Source organism: Sardina pilchardus, chromosome 4 (assembly GCF_963854185.1).
Source record: "Sardina pilchardus chromosome 4, fSarPil1.1, whole genome shotgun sequence".
In the NCBI taxonomy this organism is placed as follows: Eukaryota; Metazoa; Chordata; class Actinopteri; order Clupeiformes; family Clupeidae; genus Sardina; species Sardina pilchardus.
This window is the reverse complement of record NC_084997.1, coordinates 16,193,269-16,212,459: the sequence shown is the minus strand read 5'-3', so window position 1 is coordinate 16,212,459 and position 19,191 is coordinate 16,193,269. Positions and strand designations below refer to the sequence as shown.

Sequence of the window (19,191 nt, the reverse complement as noted above, 5' to 3'; positions counted from 1 at the left end):
CATGAACAATACCATCAGGTTCAAACACACCTGGCTCCACCAGACACAAACGAGCCATACTGTACATGAAAAGAGCCCATTCCAAAGAAATACATGTCCATTCTGGATTTAGGGACATTGGAGGTGGGCTTCAATGCCACTCAGTAGCTCATACGTCCCCCACATGCTTGGCGACGATGAGATGTTGAATGGTCTCCAGAGGAATCTGCTCCCAGACGTGAACACTAGACATGGCCATCACAGTCTGTGGTGCGACCTGGTGGTGTTGGATGCAAAATTGACTTCATCTCCAGGGGGGAGATACCGTCTATTGTCTTCTAGACGACGAGGTCTTGAAGACAATAACTAGAAAAAAGATATATTTGTCAATGTTTTAATTTAACAGGAAGTTGATATGCCAGTGCAAGCGAATCCAAAAGGGAGTCGTGCACATAGACCTATTGAGCGCCACCATAATCCTTTTAGACTAGTTCCTCCACTCGGCCGCCATATTGCAATGCATTTTGGCCACTTGTCAGCATCTATTTTGGGCAGAACTGTGCGTGTCTGCAAGGCTTCACGACACCAAACTCGCTCCAGTGGCAAGATCACAATGCGTTATTGGCGCAATGTATTCACAACATACTGTACCACATGATTGGCACTATGTATTCACATGTCAACTTGGAGGCGGAAGAGGCAGGATATGTGTAGACGACTGCAATATTTACGTTCCGAACTTATCCCATGCCTTTCTATGGAGGATTGTTTGAGTGCTGTATCTCCTCATTAAAAAAGTCTCTGGCGCCACAGAGCTGGGCAGTGTGAGCAGCCCTTTAGAAGCCATCAGGCCATGAAGTCTAGGGCAGGGCTCCTACTGCTCCTCCTTGCACAAAGTAGCAGATACTGGTCCTCCTGCTGAAGGCCCTTGTACCACCCTGCTCAGCTCTCCTCGAGCAACTGCTTGGCTATTTTTTTTATAAGTGAAGACGAAGGCGAAGGAACATATTGGTGTGCCATTCTGGAGGAGTTGGACTCCCTGTGCAACCTTTGTAGGCTCCAGATACTGGCTTATGCTACCAGTACTGACACTGAACCTAGCCAAATGCAAAACTAGAGAAAATTCAGTCAAGAAGAATAAAGGTGGAAAACTGATCAGTTGCCACCTTCTACAAAACCATTCCTGTGTCATCTCATTGTTGCCCCTCTAGTGCACCTGTTGCTAATTTCATTGACACCTAAGCAGGTGAGACTGATTCACAACCACCCAGATCAGGCCTACTCTTTTATTAGCAGTGAATTACAGTGAAAATATAATATGCAAAGTGGCAATGTTGGCCATTCCCCAGATGTAGGCGTATACAGGCAAGTTTGGATGTTTACTTTGTTTAATCAATTTGCCATGGGATACTAGTCTAGTTCAGGCAAGGTTCATCCAACCCAGAGCGGTAGATCCAACCTACTTGGATACTCCTTTGACATAAAATAAGTCTGGATGCTTCATGAGTGCTTCCCAGATTACATTAATAGGCAGATATTTCGTGTGTCTGACAGAGAGCCCGCGTTATGTAACCTAGGCCTAACCCCGTGCGCGCTAATGGTTGACACTACCTGTAAAGAAGGTTCTTTCTCTCCTGGAGCTTCTTTGACAGCCCTCTACTAGGCTCACTCATGGCAGCTCGGCTACGACGGAAGCTCGACATCTTCTTCGGCTGTTCCGCCAGGTCTCTCTGCACGGTGGGAATTTCCGTTTTGGAGATAAAGCAGAGCGCAGAATTTTCCAGTTTTTCCGAGGTGTTCACAGGGGGAATAACCGAGATGGGCTCCACGGAGACCAGTTCACAACACACATGATCCACAAATAAAGCCTAAAACACGAATTAGGCTAACTAACACACACAATTCATCTTCATGCACAAAAATCTGGGTAGGCTAGTAGCCAGCAAACGGTCCAAGCAGACGCGACACTATTTTTAAAATAATTTTGGTCGCAGTTGTAAGCCTATTTAGTGCAGCAGATTAGTGAAAAAATCGTTCACTTTGGTATAGAAGCATGAAATTTGGTACAGATACTCTCTAAGGGCCATTATTCTGGAAAAAGCCGCTGGCCACTCAAAAATTCAATATGGCGGCCATTTTTCAAGATGGCCGCTATTTCTGTCAAATGCTCATTATGTTGATCGTTCAAACTGTGATGAAGGCATAACATTTTGTGAAAATAGTCTCTTAAGAATGTTTTTTGGAGAACGGTGCATGTCTAAAAAAAAATCAAGATGGCCACCAACATTTTTCAAGATGGCCGCCATTTCTCTTAAATCCGCCATTGCTATTCAATAGTTATTATAAATCATTCATCAGTGATCCAAGCATAACATTTGATGTAAATACTCTCTAAAGGACATGATAATGGATGGAAAAAGATGCTTGTCCCAAATTCAAGATGGCTGCTATTTTTAAAGATGGCCACCGTTCCTGTACAATATCAATTATTTAAATTTTTCATATGGTGATGCAAGGCAGAAATACTCATCAAAGAACACTTTTTGGGGAAAAAGGTATGTGCCACTCAAGAATTCAGGATGACAACCATTTTCAAGATGGCCACCATTTCTGTCAAATAGCCATAATGTCTGCTTTGGCTGCCTCCGCTCCTTTGACCTATCCGGCTTAGTTAAACTTGCCAGGGATATAAAATCCATGCCGGCATAGCTCTCAGGTTCATTAGAGACCACAAGCCTCTCCACCATGACAAGGTGCAGTCCACAGAGTGGAGGGACCACTGTTAGAAAAAGGAAATGTCTTTACACCTTTTTTGAAACAGTCAGTGGATTGTGATGCCCTGAAGGTGTCAGGGAGAGCATTCCACAGATGTCGGGCAGGAGCACAGAAGGCCCAATCTCCCATGGTCCTGAGTCTGGTTCTGGGTATGAGGAGGTGTGAGTGAGTGGAGCGGAGGGAGTGTGTTGTGTTTTGTGGGTTGATTTTTGCGGTGAGATTTGGATGTACTCTCTCTACTTTTGGGATGTAAGTCTCTGCAGACTCTTGCTAGGGATCCTAATGAGAAGTATGTTACAGTAGTCCAATCTGGAGGAGACAAAGGCATGAGACAGCTTTTCGGCATCTGAAAGAGAAGGGGGTGGAGTTTGGAAATGTTACGGAGGTGGTAGAAGGTCTTGCAGAGGTGATTTATATGGGCTTCAAAGGTGAGCTGGGAGTCCTTTTTTACACAAAGAGTTGTGACTGTTGATGAGAGGGGGATGTTTGAGCCAGGAAAGGTGATGCTGGTTATGGATGATGATTTGATTTGCTGAGGGGTGGCAACCAGGATGGCTGTTTAGTTGGAGGAAGGTGTGCTCCATCCATACCTTTATCTCCTCCAGACAGGAGATGATTTGTTTTGATGGGACGACTGTGAGGATGGGGTTGCAGCTGTGGCATTTACATAGAGCTGTGTCTCATCAGCATAGCAGCAGAAAGAATTTTTTTGCTGACTGATGATTTGGCCAAGGGTGAAATAGAGGATGAAGAGAAAGGGGCCAAGGGCTGAACCCTGGGGGACGCCACAGGTGACTGTGTGTGGATTTGATCTGGAGTGACCCAGGGAGATGTATTCTGTCCGGTTTGTGAGGTATGTTTTGAACCAACTGAGAGCAGTGTCATTGAGTCCAGTCGTACGGTGGAGCCGGTTTAAAACGATGTCATGGTCAAAAGCATCAAATGCAACAGAAAGGTCCAGGAGGATGAGAAGGAAGGGAGAGCCACCATCAGATGAGATGAGGAGGTCATTTTTGATTCTGATGAGGGCAGTCTGTGCTGTGGGCAGAGCAGAAACCGGACTGAAATTAAAAGAGTTGGTGGTCTTGAAGGTGGGTGTTAACTGCTTTCTCAAGCACTTTTGATATGAAGGGAAGATTGGGGGTGGGCCAGTACTTGGACAGGTCTTCTGGATCAAGAGTGGGTTTGTTGAGCAATGGTCTGATTATGGCATATTTTTAAGGCAGGAGGAACGTGACCAGTTTGGAGGGAATGATTTATAATAGTGGTGGTCAGGTGGGTAAGGACAGTGATATGGGTTTTCACCAGGGAGGTTGGGAGAGGGTCCAGGGGACAGGTGGAGGATTTCATCTTCCTGATGATGTTCTGCACCTCTTCAGATGAAACCTCAGGAAAGCAGTTTAGGGGTTGGGAGATGTAGGAGGAACAGTTAGAGTGGGAGGACCCAGAAAGGGCAGAGTGAATATGTGCAATTTAAAAAAAAACATGAATTTATTTTACTGCTCTTCTGTAATGGCAGTAAGTGTGTGTGTGTGTGTGTGTGTGTGTGTGTGTTGGGGGGTGGGTGGTTTCAGAAGGTGATTGACAGTGGAGTAAAGCTGCTTGGAATTTCCTGGACTGTTTCTGATGCCATCGGAGTAAAACTGTGATCATACATCTTCGAGGGACTATGAATATTTGAGTTGTTGCTCCCGGTAGTTTGTGGACAGTGAGGCCAGAGGCTTTGAAATGCCGCTCAAGGACCCGTCCTGCTGCCTTCATTTTACAAAGCTCATTTATGAACCATGGAGCTGGGCAGGTGAAGGTGACCATTCTGATTTTACCAGGGACATGGAGGTCCAGGAGGCTGCTCAGATGGCTGATGTTGAATGTCTGCTGCCAAGAGTTCTGGGTTTATGTTTTTGAGGTTTCTGAAACATATATTCTGCTTAGGCTTGGAGAGGCTGGATGGGGATTGCAGATCCATAGAAATGGCCTTGTGATCAGACACACCTAGATCATACACCTGCAGGTTGGTGAGAGTTTGTAATGACCAGGTCCAAGGTGTGTTCCCTGGTGTGTGTGGGGACATCAACAAATTGTTTTAAATTAAATGTTGAACCCCACGTTGAGTTCCACGGCACTGAAGTCACCAGTGTGCCCTGGTTGTGTAATAACGTTCACTTTATTAACCAAAACCTTCCTTTACACATTAAAGGTATACTATGCAGGATTGGCGATTTCATCACCGGTTTCGCTTTCACTTTTCATTTTCGCTCGTTTTATGCTTGCATAATTCTCTGCAGAGCTTCCCCTACAGCTTTAGCGTGTATATTTTACAAAACTCCTCAATCGGTCAGTCTGCCGTGCCTTTTCATGAGACTTTACATGACACTTCCTGGAGTAGAGCATGGGTGCGTGCCCGAGGTCTCCTGAAGTTGCAAGCGTGGTTCTACCGCTACAGACCACTAGAGCGGGCAAAAAAAACACAGTTCGGCCGGTAATGACTCATTTAATCATATATAACAGTATGGAACGAATTGATTAACTGAAAAACGTTGCATAGTATACCTTTAAACTGAAATCTGACAGAAAAGGTGGCCATCTTGAATTTTTGAGTGGCATACACTTTTTTCCACGAGAATGTTCATTGAAGAAGGTTTGTACCAATCTTGATGATAGCATCATCCTTTCATAAATTGAGGTAAGGATTTAAGAGAAATGGCGGCCATCTTGAAAAATAGTGGCGGCCATCTTGATTTTTTTGAGGGACAAGCACCGTTCTCCATGAAACATCCTTAAGAGAGTATTTTCACAAAATGTTATGTCTTCATCACAGTTTGAACGATCGACATAATGAGCATTTGACAGAAATAGCGGCCATCTTGAAAAAATGGCCGCCATTTTGAATTTTTGAGTGGCCAGCGCCTTTTTTCCAAAAAGTGACCCTTAGAGAGTATCTGTGCCAAATTTCATGCTTCTATACCAAAGTGAACGATTCTCTTGAAATATGCAATTAATCTGCTCCACTAATTTGGATTAAAAAGGTTTATAGCCTATAACCTATACTAGCCTACTGATATCACTCTTTTTTTTTGTCATTTTAGTATGGGGCCTAGGCCTAGTCTAGTCTGCATTGAATAGCCTCCCAGGTAGCAAGCTGACGTTGGGTCAACGTCAGAAGTTGTGTTGGCCCAACGTTACGCGCTGACGTTTGTCCGGTGGACCAACGTTGGCTTTTGGTTGGCAGGGTATTATGAATATATGGTTGTGCCAACGTTGGCCCAACGTTGGATAAATTGGTTTCAAACCTAGGTTAGATGATAGCCGCCCTAGATGGATATAAAGCCTACTTTGACGTTTATGGTTGTTGTTATAACAACAATGGATCATTTAGTGCAAAGGTGCAGGTGAGATCAGAGTTTGACATTTTCCCCTTGAATGTGTAGTGTTTTCATCAACAATGTTTTATTAACTAAGGTGTTGAAAACAGAAAATGTAAAATATCACAACCAACATAAATATTGCAATATAAGGTAATGTGGTGGTGATCATACAAGCTAAAATTCCTCATGTATGCTGATGCTCACGTGAAATTATGTTGTTATAGCCTATGCACTTTTAACATTAAAAGTGCATAGTCCTACAGTGCTAAGGAATGTGCTATAGTAGTTATGCTGGTAATTTAGTTTTTAACTGAAGATGCACAAAAGGCATCATAGACTGCCAGTAACTGATTCCCCTCTAGGTTCAGTCCAGTGGACATTCCATAAACACATCAGATGACAGATTAAGGGGTGAAAAAGAAACAAAGCCACACATCACTGGATCTGAAGCAGAAACGACAGTTTATTGTACCCCTTACAGATAACAAACTCAGCAGTGTACGGTACACATTGTGAAGGGAAAGGGAGAAGCCTATACAGGTGCAGACAACCCTTTGTGTGGTTCGAGTGGAGAGCAATGCAACTCCGTCCAACACCAGCGAGACTACCATTAGTGTACAAGCTGCACTTCTCCAGTCAAGGCACTGTTCCCAACTCCACCAAGAAAAAAGGGTGTCCTTTCTTTATTATCTGCAGTCGCATCACAGGGACTCCGATTCAAAAGATAACATGTTTTTTTTTTTTTTCGTTTTTCTTTTTCTTTTAGGCAGTACTATACAGCTTATACAATAAAATCAAAACAGATGCGGAGTTTTGCAAAAATATATTTATATATAATTTTTCTTCCCCCTCCCCAAAAAAGAAAAAAAAACCCCTAACAAATAAAAAGTTAAAAAGTAAAAACAAAAATGCAGAGAACGTCACAAATTCTTCTTTGTCCAGCATGAAACGATATGTCAGTGGACATTTGCTTGTTAAGTACACCATGCAGGAGAAGCTGTGGTCTATAGTAAATCGGAGTTTGGCAAAAATAAAAAGAAGTGGGGTGGGTGAAGGGGTGTATACAATCTCACTGCATGCAAAGGCCTTGACGTTGGTTCCATTGCTGTGCAACGTCAGGGAGATCTATGCCTGAAATAAATAAGACTACAGATGGCGCTTCTCATAAAACATTTGTGCATTAATAAAGTCAGCTTACTGTGGAAAATTCAGGTCACTGAATGGTGTCAGATCGAGCCGATATGCGTTGGCCACGTATGTCAAGACTGAAACAAACGTTGAATCATGAGAGAAACAATGGGCTAACAGTCCTATAGAGAATTTTACAAAACATTTTGAAAGCTTGTATGGATCAAAACAGAGACAGCTGATGTGGAGTAGTGACAAAGCAAAACCACTACTCTTTAAAGAAAAAAAACAAAAACAACAACAAAAAAAAGAAGTCAATGAGTAGAACAATACAACAAAATACAGAAAATCTGATTGTACCTACAGCAGTCTTTAGCCTAAAGTCTAATTTTTAAACTAAAAGGGTTGTTATACAAAAAACAGCTGTCTAAACAAGCCATTCAGTTAACAGGTGTATTCTTTAGGTGTTTTTGCAATATGAAGCCCTTTACTCTTTATATATATTTTTAGGTTTTTAAAGTAACATAGAGTTTACTAGGGACCCAAGAGGTAACCATATCTCTGTACTTTTATCTTCTTTTAGTTGACAGAATAAAAGTTTATCGTTGTAAAAAAAAAGGCAGATTGTCAAAATGGAATTGCTACACTTCTTCCAGTCTACTAAGAGATCTGTCAGTTCTTCACCACTACTTGGCCAGTCCATGGCGTCCTGCTTGTCTCCACGGTGACACACGCCTCACTACAGGGACAGGTGACCGGTGCAACCAGAATTCCAGTTTGTCCATCACCTGTCGGGGAACCCCTTTCCCACTGGTTGATGCCAGAGGAAAAAAAGTGAATTTTTGCAGGTTTCCTCTAAAAACACCTTTTTTGAGATTTCTCTGGTACACGGGGGCGAGTGAGGTGGAGGGGTAGGGGAGGTGACTGAAAGGTCATTTCAGAGAGCATCAGGCCAGGAGGGGGCAAGGAACTGTGAATCAGATGAGTTCCAGTCTGCACTGCAGTCCGGGCTTTGGGATAAGATCGTTTTATATTTTTATGTTTTTTCTTTTTGCTTTTTTTGGAGTGGACATCAGTACGCGTAACTCTCAGGGAAGGGTATCCCTGTTACACACTGCTCCCCTCCATCAACAATGTAGGGGGCTCCCTCGTCATAGTGGGTCAGAGGGATGGTGTCGTCCTCCAGTCCTGGGAGACCGTCGGGGTCAGCCTTCAGGGTGGGCCTCTGATTGTCAGGGAAGGCCATGGAGAAGAGAGCCTCCGGGTCGCACACAAACTTGTAGACGTACCGCTCACCGGCAACCTAGGTGACCAGAGGAAAGCAAACAAACACAGCTGTCAGGCTAGGCTAGAGCGTTCAGTTGTCATTAGCAACCCATGAACACGTTCAGCGGAGCTGCTAGGAAATGTTTTCCTTTTCGTACCTTCTGCATGATTCCTTTCTCGTAGTAGTAACGCAGAGAGCGGCTGAGCTTGTCATAGTTCATCGCCGGCCTGTTTTTCTGGATGCCCCAACGCCGTGCCACCTGAATCGGAGAAATTGGGAGTGTCAAAGATGGTAGCGTCTCAGATATTTCCCGATTAGAGACAGAGAGAGGAGGGGATTCTTGTCAGGGCCAACTGGAAAGACAGGCAACCTACCTCTTCAGGCTCAATCAGCTTGAACTCCATGCCTCGGCCAGTCCAGGCAATGAAGTGACCGTTTGCTGGGTCGTCGAGCAGAGTGACCAGAAACTGCCAAAGCTGTAAGGAGCCTCTGCGTTGGTAAGGGGGCCCGTCGCGGAACACTGTGGGTTCCTGCTTGACTTTACCTGTGGTCATACAGAAAAGGGCAAAAAAAAGAGAGTAGGAATGAGGGAAAGGTTTTATACATGTAGTTGGAGCAAATTAACAGGAATTGGCAGTAAAAAATAAAATAAAACATTAAATTTAACTTTAGAATTTAAGAATACCATCAACTGCAGTATTGTTTAACTGGTTCATCATTTTTTCTATATTGATGCAATAAAAACAAATTTTCCAATCATTACTACTTACCATCAAGCCTCTCTGGAACGACACATGTATCATCGTAGTACAGGTGTGGCTCTCTATCGAAAACAAAGCCTGCAATGTAACAGGGGGGGAAATCATTAGTTGCTATTCAGATCCCTAAGCCCAATAAGCAGGTCCCCCAGTGACCATGCTATACGCAATGATGCAATGATGACAACAAAACCAGAGCCCAACGTTTGTTTTCCATCTACTGAAATATGACAAAGAGGATACTTACTTTCTTGGTTTTGGTAGAAGCTTGAGGCCCTCCCAAAAGATGACTGGCAGTTAGGCACTTCTGTAATACAAAGAGAGAAATGGTTACTAATGTTAATTGTATTAATGAAGTTTATCTATACAATGTATACCAATCAATGCTCGCAGAAATGAAACAATTTTATTCTTATTTGAATTTGAAGAAACGAGACGCTAACAACACGATAAACATGACCAAGCATTATTCGCGTAGCAACGCCTGCTCTTTGGGGGATGTGCCGTAGGTCCAGATTCTCAAAGCAAGGCGTTCTGGACACTGAGGACTGGGCAAAGTCTTGAGTCACTTGGACACTTACATAACATAAGATCGCTGTGGGAACAGCTGGACTGTGTACGTCCCTGACCCACACATCTGGCCAGTGCTGGCTTAAGCCGCGGATCAATGCACGCAAACGTCAGGGACACGTCTCGTTGAGACAGCAAAATGGAATTAGTCACTGCGGCCAGATATCGAATCGCAACAATTAAGTTATCTTTGTTCCCTTGCCCTGCCTCTCTCTAGGACATTGTTCTACCACACCCTCTCGAAGCAGCCAACGAGCGAAAAAACGCTACTGCAAAAGCGCCCACGTCTAAAATCTCTACCATCTAACAGACGCACATCACTTAATCTGCAGAGAGAGGGAAATAAATACCCAGTAGATGCATGGGCCCCTCTGGGCGGCCAGCGCGCTTTATGTTGACGATGCGTATGTTTAGAAGTGTGGGCTAAGAGGATTTAATATTACATCACTGCAGGCCTTACTAAGAATAAAGCCGGAAATGGAGGGGGCGATGGCCAAGTTTGTGACACGTGTGTGACAAAAGGACCACAAACAGCTGGCTGTTGGTCAGTGTTTAAAGATTAAGCGTAGTGGTATTTATGTTTGCAGGGCGTGGGATCACATGCACGTCAACCCGAAAGAGGCCGGTGAGTGCTTGTTGAGAAGATGGTGTCAGATGAATACTACTTTACTCATTCGCCTAGCGTATCAAGTCTGCCTAGTATCTGGGTTTCATGAATCAGATGCGGTGGAGTGAGGATATTCCATTAATGGCGTGATGTAGACCTTTTTTTGGCACAGCCTTGAGGGCTTCTATTTGATCCGTCTGATCCTCATCTAAATTGTGGCTTTCTGTTCCAGTTCTAGGCTGAAAAGCTGGACAGAGAAAAAAAAAAAAAAAAAAACAACAACGGGTGTCCATGGCCACTGCCTGTGTTGCATCTCTAGGCCTTGCTGATTGGTGCTAAAACTCACAGGCAAGTGCCAAGCCACACAGCACATTCCACACCCTTCGGCCACGACTGCTCACACACACATCTGACTCTCAGGAGCTGCACGCAACTGACCAGCTCTACAATGAAACCCTGTGTGCCGGTGTGCTGAAATGGCCTATGGGAAGACTAAGAATCAGGATTTGCCCTGAAACTTTTCATTACATTGCATGAGTTGTTTTGTCTTATTGTATTTCAGTATTTGAGCTATTGTAATTAGTGGGACAGTTCTGCATAAGAATTGTGCATTTTATGACCACACCATCAAATTCGGTGGAGAAAAAAAAAACTGATAAAGTGGCTCTAATCAGAAATATAAATGTAGGGCCTCGGTTATGATTTGAACTTTATGTTTGACGTTCTACCAATGTGGATGCTTTTGTCATCAATGTCACAATTATGAAAGATGAAATTCGGAGTTTAACTGCCGCTATTATAATAAAACATCTCTGAGAAATGGCCCCTTACCAGAATCAAAACAGAAGTCCCTGGGCTCCTGCTTGATGGCCATGGGGTGGAAAGACGCAGGGGATGGACCCATGTTGGGGACCCCTTGCTCAGTGTAGTGGGGTTCCATCATCTCCTGTTTGAAGCCCTGAGGGGGAATGGGGACTAGGGGCTCGGACATTTGGCGGTGGTACGGAGGCCTACGGTCCCGCGGTGAAGTGCTTGGAGCCTGGGGCATGAAGGGTGGCCGACCTTGGCTCTCAGAGGGCGGGAATGGTAGGCATGGTTCTGACAGTTGTCTTTGGAACCTGCAGGCGTGGGGATCATTAAAGAAGGAAGAAGGAAGTTAATTTAATGGCATCCGCATTAAGGTTTAACAAGGCTAAGTAAGCAGCATGTCATAGCCAAGCTCAGCCTTACCCCTCATGTAAGTTTACCCTTCGTGTATAACTGTGAACGCAGCTAAGGGGAGCAGCAGTGAAACACTATAGCCACTTCCTCAGAGAAATGAATCCCCTGCACCAAGAAGCTGTAAATTAGCCCTACAAGCACTGACACCAGCAGATAAATATAAAACAAGGAAATGGTGCCCAACGGCCACTCTCCAGAGACGAGACCTTTGCTGAGCCCACAGCTACTGACTCCGCATCACTGGCTGCCAGTGGGATGCCAGGCATTCTCCGACAACGTCCCTGACTGCAGGTGGCACGGCAGTATGCCAGGCAGTCTGTTCCCACGGGGGTCAAGTTAATACAGCTCAAACCACGACCCCCCCACCACCACCCCACTCAACCCCATCCCCACCCTGCAGCAGTGGGCTCACATGGAATCAAGGCACAACAACATCCGAGTAAGCCAGCCTGCCCCCCTCCCTGCCCCCCCCCCCCCCCCCCCCCCCGATCTCTAAACCCATCGCGGGTGCCAACAAATAGTTTCCATTCATGAAGTCAGCATAACGGAAAGGTCACCTGCCGTATATATACACGTCTCTCTCCTACCCCCCCCCCTTGCATTAAGAATGGTATGGATCACCTCGGGGGGTCAGCAATACCTGAGGCCTTTTCCACCGAGCTGAAAACCTACACCATGGACATGGAGTCTCCAGGATTAAATACCAGGTCAAAAGTTCACCCCTTTCACTCAATTATATGTGTGTGTTCGGTCTCCATTCACCTACGGACGTTTGATTTACAGACGCTGGAGGAAACTAATCCTCACGCTATGAGCTTGAAATGTAGCTCAGTGATAGTGTGTGTGAGTGTGTGTGTGTGTGTGTGTGTGTGTGTGTGTGTGTGTGTGTGTGTGTGTAATGCATAATGCATAAGGAGATGTGTTGTGGTGTAGTACATTGTGAATGTGGCTGGCCGGCTGGGCCGTCTCGCTCACCTGTGCTCGGGGCTGAAGGGGGTCTCATGGTTGAGTGGCGCGCAGGGCACGGCGAACGGCGGGCTCTGGCTGTGGCTGTGGAGGGGCAGCGCCCTCTGGCTGTGGCCGGGGGTGGCGCTGGCTGTAGCTGCCTGGCCCTGCTGCAGGGGGCGCTGTGCGAGCGTGGGGCCCTGCACCAGCGGGGGCGGTGTGGGCTCATGCAAGGGGTTGGAGCCCTGGGGGGTGTTGGTGGCGGAGCCGCACGGAGACACGGGCGTCGAGGGAGGGGTTAGGGGCTTGAACCCGGCCGTTGGCTTCCTCTCATAGGCACTGCACAATCACACACACACACACACACACACACACACACACACACACATTTATCAGACCTTGATTGATAAATTCAATTCAATATTCAATAAACAGCATTGCATTACATTTGGCTGATGCTTTTTAGCCAAAGCGACTTACAACATGGTTGCGACTTCCATGGTAATATATATGGCATAATATGGCACTGAGCCGTGCTGGCTCTTACCTGTAGCTGTAAAGGCACTTCTCTCCGTATGGCATGGGACTGCAGTCCTGACTACAAGGGGAGAGCTCTTTGGAGGGACTCACTTCCCGCTTAATCTTGGTTGGTGGGGGGCCATGGAACATCACTGGAGAGAGAGGGGGGGGGGGGGGGAGAGAGGGGGAGAGAGAAAGAGAGAGTAAGAGACGACAGCATGACAAAATGTTGTGAAGTGCATCACCTCGTCTGACAACTCATCACACAAAGTGTCCATTGCTTATCCCCCGCCCCCCCCCACAACACCCTTCCCACCCCTCTATTTCTCTCTCACAAAACGGATGTTGTCTTCGACTCAGACAGTTTAATGACTTTCTTTCACAGGCTAACGAGGCCAATAGCAAGGGCATAAAAGCTCCCTCCACCCCCCTCCCCCACCGACCCATCAGTATCACAATACCAGACAGCACGAGCAATCAAAGCTCTCCCTGCAGATCTCCATCACTGTCCCGGTCAATACTCATGAATCAGTGTGTCTGTAATTCAATGATTCTGAATGATTTTCCCCTCCCCACACTGTAACCATTAGCTGCTGGAGCTTCGCGTCAGCTCCCATTTCCGGCGCCACATAATGGGCCGGGGCGAAACCGAATCCCACGGCGCAGTGCAACCAGAGCCAAATAAATCACCCCGGCACCCGTGCCGCAGAGGCCGGCACCAAACAATGGGGCACGTGAGGCTGGCGGGGGCACGCGTGCGATGGCGGGTACAAGGTCTGGAGGGGGAAAAAAAACGGCCAGGGCTGTGTATAAGCCGCTGATTGGACGGACGGACGGACCTCCGAGCAGGAGAGATTACTTTTTCCGCCGGTAGTGGCAAGCAGAAGTGGGGTGTTGTTGCACCAGCGTGGGAGACCATGTGACCAAAAGCAGACGAGAGGAAAAAAAGAAAAAGAAAAAAAAGAAGGAAAAAACGAGGGGTTGGGTTTTGAGGCGTACAGTGCCGTTTATGCAGCGCAACTTGAGAAAACTGGCGGCGAGCCAAGCCACAGCCGGCTGTGACGGCCTGACCAGCGCTATCTCCCCAGAAACAAACACACACTTTCAGCCATTTATTTCAATAGCCTCGAGGTCAGGTTGACCACTCCGTCTACTGTAGCTATTCCAAAACAGACATGGCAAGGAGCCCGGCACCACACTCTCCCTCACTCAACTTCAGAATAAGGCTTGTTGAAAGCACATATACGGCGTAAAAAAAAGGCGTAAAAAAGGCACAAGCGTGGAAAAAAAGGATTGCTTGAATATACACACACACGAGTGGACAAGACGCTCCGTGTGTATTGTTTTTAGAGGGCCTGGGATGCATTGGGCGAGAGCTGCGGTGTGCTGGGGAGTCCTTCCCTCCGGCGATCCCACACCCCGCCCTCTGGAATCTGGCCCGTTGGAGAGGCTGGGCAGAGTGCATGAAAGTGTGAAATCAGATTATGAGCTTGGCTCATGTGATGCTCGATACCAATCGCCTGATTAAACTTAAAAAAGAGAAAAGGAGAAGGGGGGGGGGGGGGGAGGAGGAAAAGAAAAACGGAAATGTCGGTTGCAGGTGAGAGGGGGTCTCTTCTGTGAACTACGAGGAGAGAGGCACACTAATGCAGCCTGCAAGGCTGGTGTGGGCTAACTGTGCCAAGCAGTAACGTACGCAACCAACGAAACCTAGTTGAGTTGTCAGACAGTTTCGGCAATCAAATGGCCTCAAACACAGGAATGGAAACCCACTCCAAGCCTCCACTGTGAGCGAGTGATCAAATTCCTTGGCATCCATTGTCTCCGCAGAATTGAAAGGGGCTTGAAGTGCTTTATGAATTATAAATGTCTATTTCGTTTGAGAGCTGAGTTACTGTTGTCCACCCCAACTGGACACTACCCAAAGTACACCAGTGGAGAGAGAATGAATGAATAATAAATCAGCAATCTCAGGTACTCACAGCTATCTGACTGGAAATCTGGGACAAACTGCTCGTCATCGGGCACCTGGGCTGTGGAGACAGACAGAGTAGAGCGACGATAAGTTGTCAATAATACATAAAGCCGTACAGTAGATTAAAAAAAGATGTTGCTGTAACCACTTGTGTCAATTCCTCCCCCACGCCTGCGACTAAAGACAGGAAAAATAACGGGAGTGGGGATCTGGAGTGGCATATCAGCATTGATGCATGTAAAAGTTTCATGGAAGAATAACTAACTGCCATTCGAACAACCAGGACTGTTGCAGATTATTCCATCAAAAATTTAAAAATCTGATTATTTGTTTGTTTTTGAAAACATACATGCTGAGGCACTATGCATTTTGTATACTCCCCCTCAAATTACAAAAAATCCAAATAAAAATGAAATGCAATGCCACAGAATAATGAAAACCCAGGTGGTGGAACAAAAAGCCATATTCCAACTAAAAAAGTTCACATTGACTCATGTGATACACACATGATAATTCCTCGTAGCTCAACCACAAAGTATTTCTGGGACACTTCCAAATATTTCTCACCTTCAGCAATCCAGATCTCCTGAAGCTGGCTCAAGTCCTGAAAGAGTTCTAAAAGAGAAAGGATCACAGAATACTTCAGGCACAGTCATCACAAAAAAATCTGACAATGATATCCTGTCTTTTGATAAAAAACACAAAAAAACCTGACACATAAAGATTAATTTTAGTTTGCTCAATTCTGACATATTGTGACTTTGATTCTAAATTTAGAACTCACTCCATGCCCACTTAGACTTGAGGATGGATTAGAGACTTGCACACACACACACGCACACGCACAACAACAAGAACCCGGCGTGAAATTACCTTCCGTATCCTGAGCGAGTTCTGCATCCACAAACTTCCTCTTCCTGTCGCTGACTGGTCTGTTGTAGGGTTCCACTGCACGGGACGCTTTCTGCTGTGGTGGAGAAGAAAAAACGTCGTCAGATTGATAAAGTCACAGACCCATGTGATGAGTCCAAGTCACTGTGTGATGCGCATGTTTCAACATCACACATCATCACACAGCGATGGCAACTTGTTGGACGAATGAACCCACAAGGGAAGTAGGCACGGCGGCGACACAGTGACACAGTGTTACTGAGGTTTATCTGATGGCGTATATCAAGCAGTGGTACTCACACTGGGTGGGACCATAAATGGGACTTGCTGGTCATAAAATCCGTCCATGTTATCTTGGTCTTCACAGGATTCCCAGTGAAGAGTCTTCGCCTAAAGCGATAATGCAAGGGCGTCTCAAACTCTTTCCCTCTCTGAAAGAAAAACCAAAAGATACTGTTAGGGGAAATAATAACATCCAGCAAAGAATACTGCCTTTTCCTTCAGCCTATGACAGTCCTGACTACTCATCTACTACCTTCTGTTTGTTGAACATTACCACAGCCACCATCCTCAATCATGCTGGTGTGGATTATGACCTGTGCATTGTAAACACAATGTGTGGTCATATTATGGATGTAAACCTTATGTAAGAAGTGCTAACCATCTGTCCTTGTGCTTGAGTGGAATCATGAGGGGAAAAAATCACTCAAGTCAGAACTGGCCTTAAGGATTACTTAAAGGACATTTCTTAGCATTTCATTTCACTTTCTTAGCAAGCTTTAGACCACACAACACCAGCACAAACATATGAAAGTCAGTGGTCTTAACCAAAGCTCCAGAGAGACTAAACATTGTTGTCACGCTGCCATTAAAATATGAATGTGTCAGGATATGTCCTTTGGGGTATTTTATACAGCGACTCCTGAGCGCACGCACAGGCGCTGGAACACTAAAGGGGTTGTAGAGCTCAAAACACCGTAAGATAAAATCGAGCAGCATGGTCTTCCACATGGATGATCGCCCCTCTCAAGCCTGCCACAGTGAGTCATGCTGGTTGATCAGTTATCCTAATGGATGACGAATAAAATGGAGCTAGCCTATTATTACACATTCATGTTTGTAACCCAGCAAAGCACATAAAAGAAGACACTCTTTTATCCAACATTGCTGATGCATTACGCTTAAATATCAGAAAATAAGCAGGCAAGGTAGAACTTTGTGTATTTTTCCAAAACATCGCAGGCCTGTTATCTTTACTTTGATAATCCATAAAAGAGTAAAGCAACTAAAATGATAACATACTATATCATGACAAATGTCTGGCAACCACAACCGTAAAAACTGCACTGTAAATAAATGATATCCGTAGATGCAGGATAGCCTACATCACGTTGGCAATAATTTTAAAAAAGCAAGTTCAGTGCGTAATCAACAGAATTAGGTTGCTGCGCAAAAGTCAGTAGGCCATCAGAACACTACCTGGAAATGAATAATCCATCAGAGAGTAGATAAAAAATGTATCACACAGTAGGCTACATGAAAAAACGGCCAACTTTCTCAAGTGTCTGATCAGGAACAAATGTTCCAAGCAACCAGCATAAGTGTAGGCTATCTCTAATGTCGGGAATACAACGTTGAGCAACTAAGGCAAAAAAACACTTCCAAATCAGACTGTTTAAAATATAAATCATCATTGGACAAAAGCAACTAAATCAAGTGCAAAACTCAGTCGAGAGAAATAAATGCAATTTGAGCTGCACATCAAAGAGAAGTAACACAGAATTCATATGGAGGGGGGCAACATGTTACCCCTCCCTCCCTCCATCGCACCCCCCCTCCCACGACCCCTTGTTTTTCTCAATGAAGTGAAACTCGATCCGTGAGGAACTGGAAGAGGGGGGGGGGCAGTCAGGACAATCTCACCTCCCCATTCATAAAAATCACAAACAGTCAAAGCTCGACCGTCCTCCACAGATAATACAGCTGCATTACGCGCACACAGAGGTGACGACCCATCTCCTATCATTTGTGCAAGAACGGACATTTAGAGCGTGGATGCTACAGAAAATGGTTGCCTGACGCTAAGTAAAATCTCCCTCAGAGAAAATGGCGTTCTCCGTCGCCCTGAGCGCTTGATAGCTAGATTTGCAGTTGCAAATCGGCGTTTAACTTAACAAGTGTCGCAGTGGTATGCATAAAACCTGCGCGGTGTCCATTGTGCAGAGTAAGCTTCCCCGGATACTCACCCAGTGATTTTCGTAGACACCTCTATAACGTTGAAAAAATCTCAATAAATTCCACAAAATTTCCGAGGTTTCTATTCTGTGATGCTAGATGCGCACTCCTCGCCTCACAAAACTTGAATGAGGGTTTGTAAATGGAATGGCTGGTTTTCCCTGGGGCTCGACAGGCACATTGGACTATACGATCATTGGTACTGGCTCGTTGTCGCTCAAGGCAACAACCAATAGCAATTCTTGAGGTGATGAAATATTCATGATGTGCTCTTCGACCAATCGCTGCGTGGGTCGGACCTATTTTTATGAATGACTGGGTTTCATTCAGAATCGCATTGGTGTTTTTTTTTCACCACAGAGCTTCTTAAAGGGCCAGCCCGTTTTTGAGGGCTGATCAGCTAAACTAGGAACTGTGTAGGCAGTATTCTCTGCCTACAGTCTAGCCTGTAGGGGCTTACAGGCTGAAAAAGTAATATTCGCGCTTGAGGAGCTGACGAGAGACGAAATAAAACCATGCTTTCATTTGTATGTGTGTGTGTGTGTGTGTGTGTGTGTGTGTGTGTGTGTGTGTGTGTGTGTGTGTGTGTGTGTGTGTGTGTGTGTATTTGTTTAAAACGATTACGAGGTTATCTTGGTATTTCAGTAAAATAGTAACCTCCACACAAATGGGCAAACATGTTTTGGTCATATAGCCTACTACAGCCGTGCGCATAGCCAGACAGGTTTATGATGCAACTTCAGACAGCGAATTGCCTACAGGCAGCACCGTATAGGCTAAAACAAACAGTATGATTAGGCTGACCACATTTCTAACCTAGCGGAAAAAAATGTAATAATCACATAAATCTATATTTTTGAAATAAGTAATCGAGATGTTTTTTTTAATGTTAAACTTGTTTTAACAACTGGGAAATGCAATCCACGCTATAGCCTCTCATTAGCTTAATATAGGCC

At 45.3% G+C, this 19,191-nt stretch overlaps 1 protein-coding gene across 2 annotated transcripts; it reads right to left on the bottom strand.

The window, feature by feature from the left end:
- Window positions 1-6,564: 6,564 nt before the first annotated feature.
- Window positions 6,565-18,384, bottom strand: etv5a (ETS variant transcription factor 5a). 2 transcript variants are annotated; one of them, XM_062534354.1, is made up of 13 exons: window positions 18,247-18,384; window positions 16,301-16,431; window positions 15,983-16,076; window positions 15,677-15,724; window positions 15,117-15,167; window positions 13,163-13,286; window positions 12,646-12,954; window positions 11,281-11,567; window positions 9,520-9,579; window positions 9,285-9,353; window positions 8,889-9,058; window positions 8,672-8,773; window positions 6,565-8,550 (listed from the first exon to the last, which is right to left on the bottom strand). In XM_062534354.1, the coding sequence occupies exons 2-13, from the start codon at window positions 16,346-16,348 to the stop codon at window positions 8,320-8,322; spliced, it is 1,593 nt and encodes a 530-aa protein (XP_062390338.1). In that variant the 5' UTR covers window positions 16,349-16,431; window positions 18,247-18,384; the 3' UTR covers window positions 6,565-8,319. The 2 variants fall into 2 exon arrangements, with proteins under 2 accessions (XP_062390338.1, XP_062390339.1); XM_062534355.1 differs by having other exon boundaries at window positions 15,983-16,073.
- Window positions 18,385-19,191: the final 807 nt, after the last annotated feature.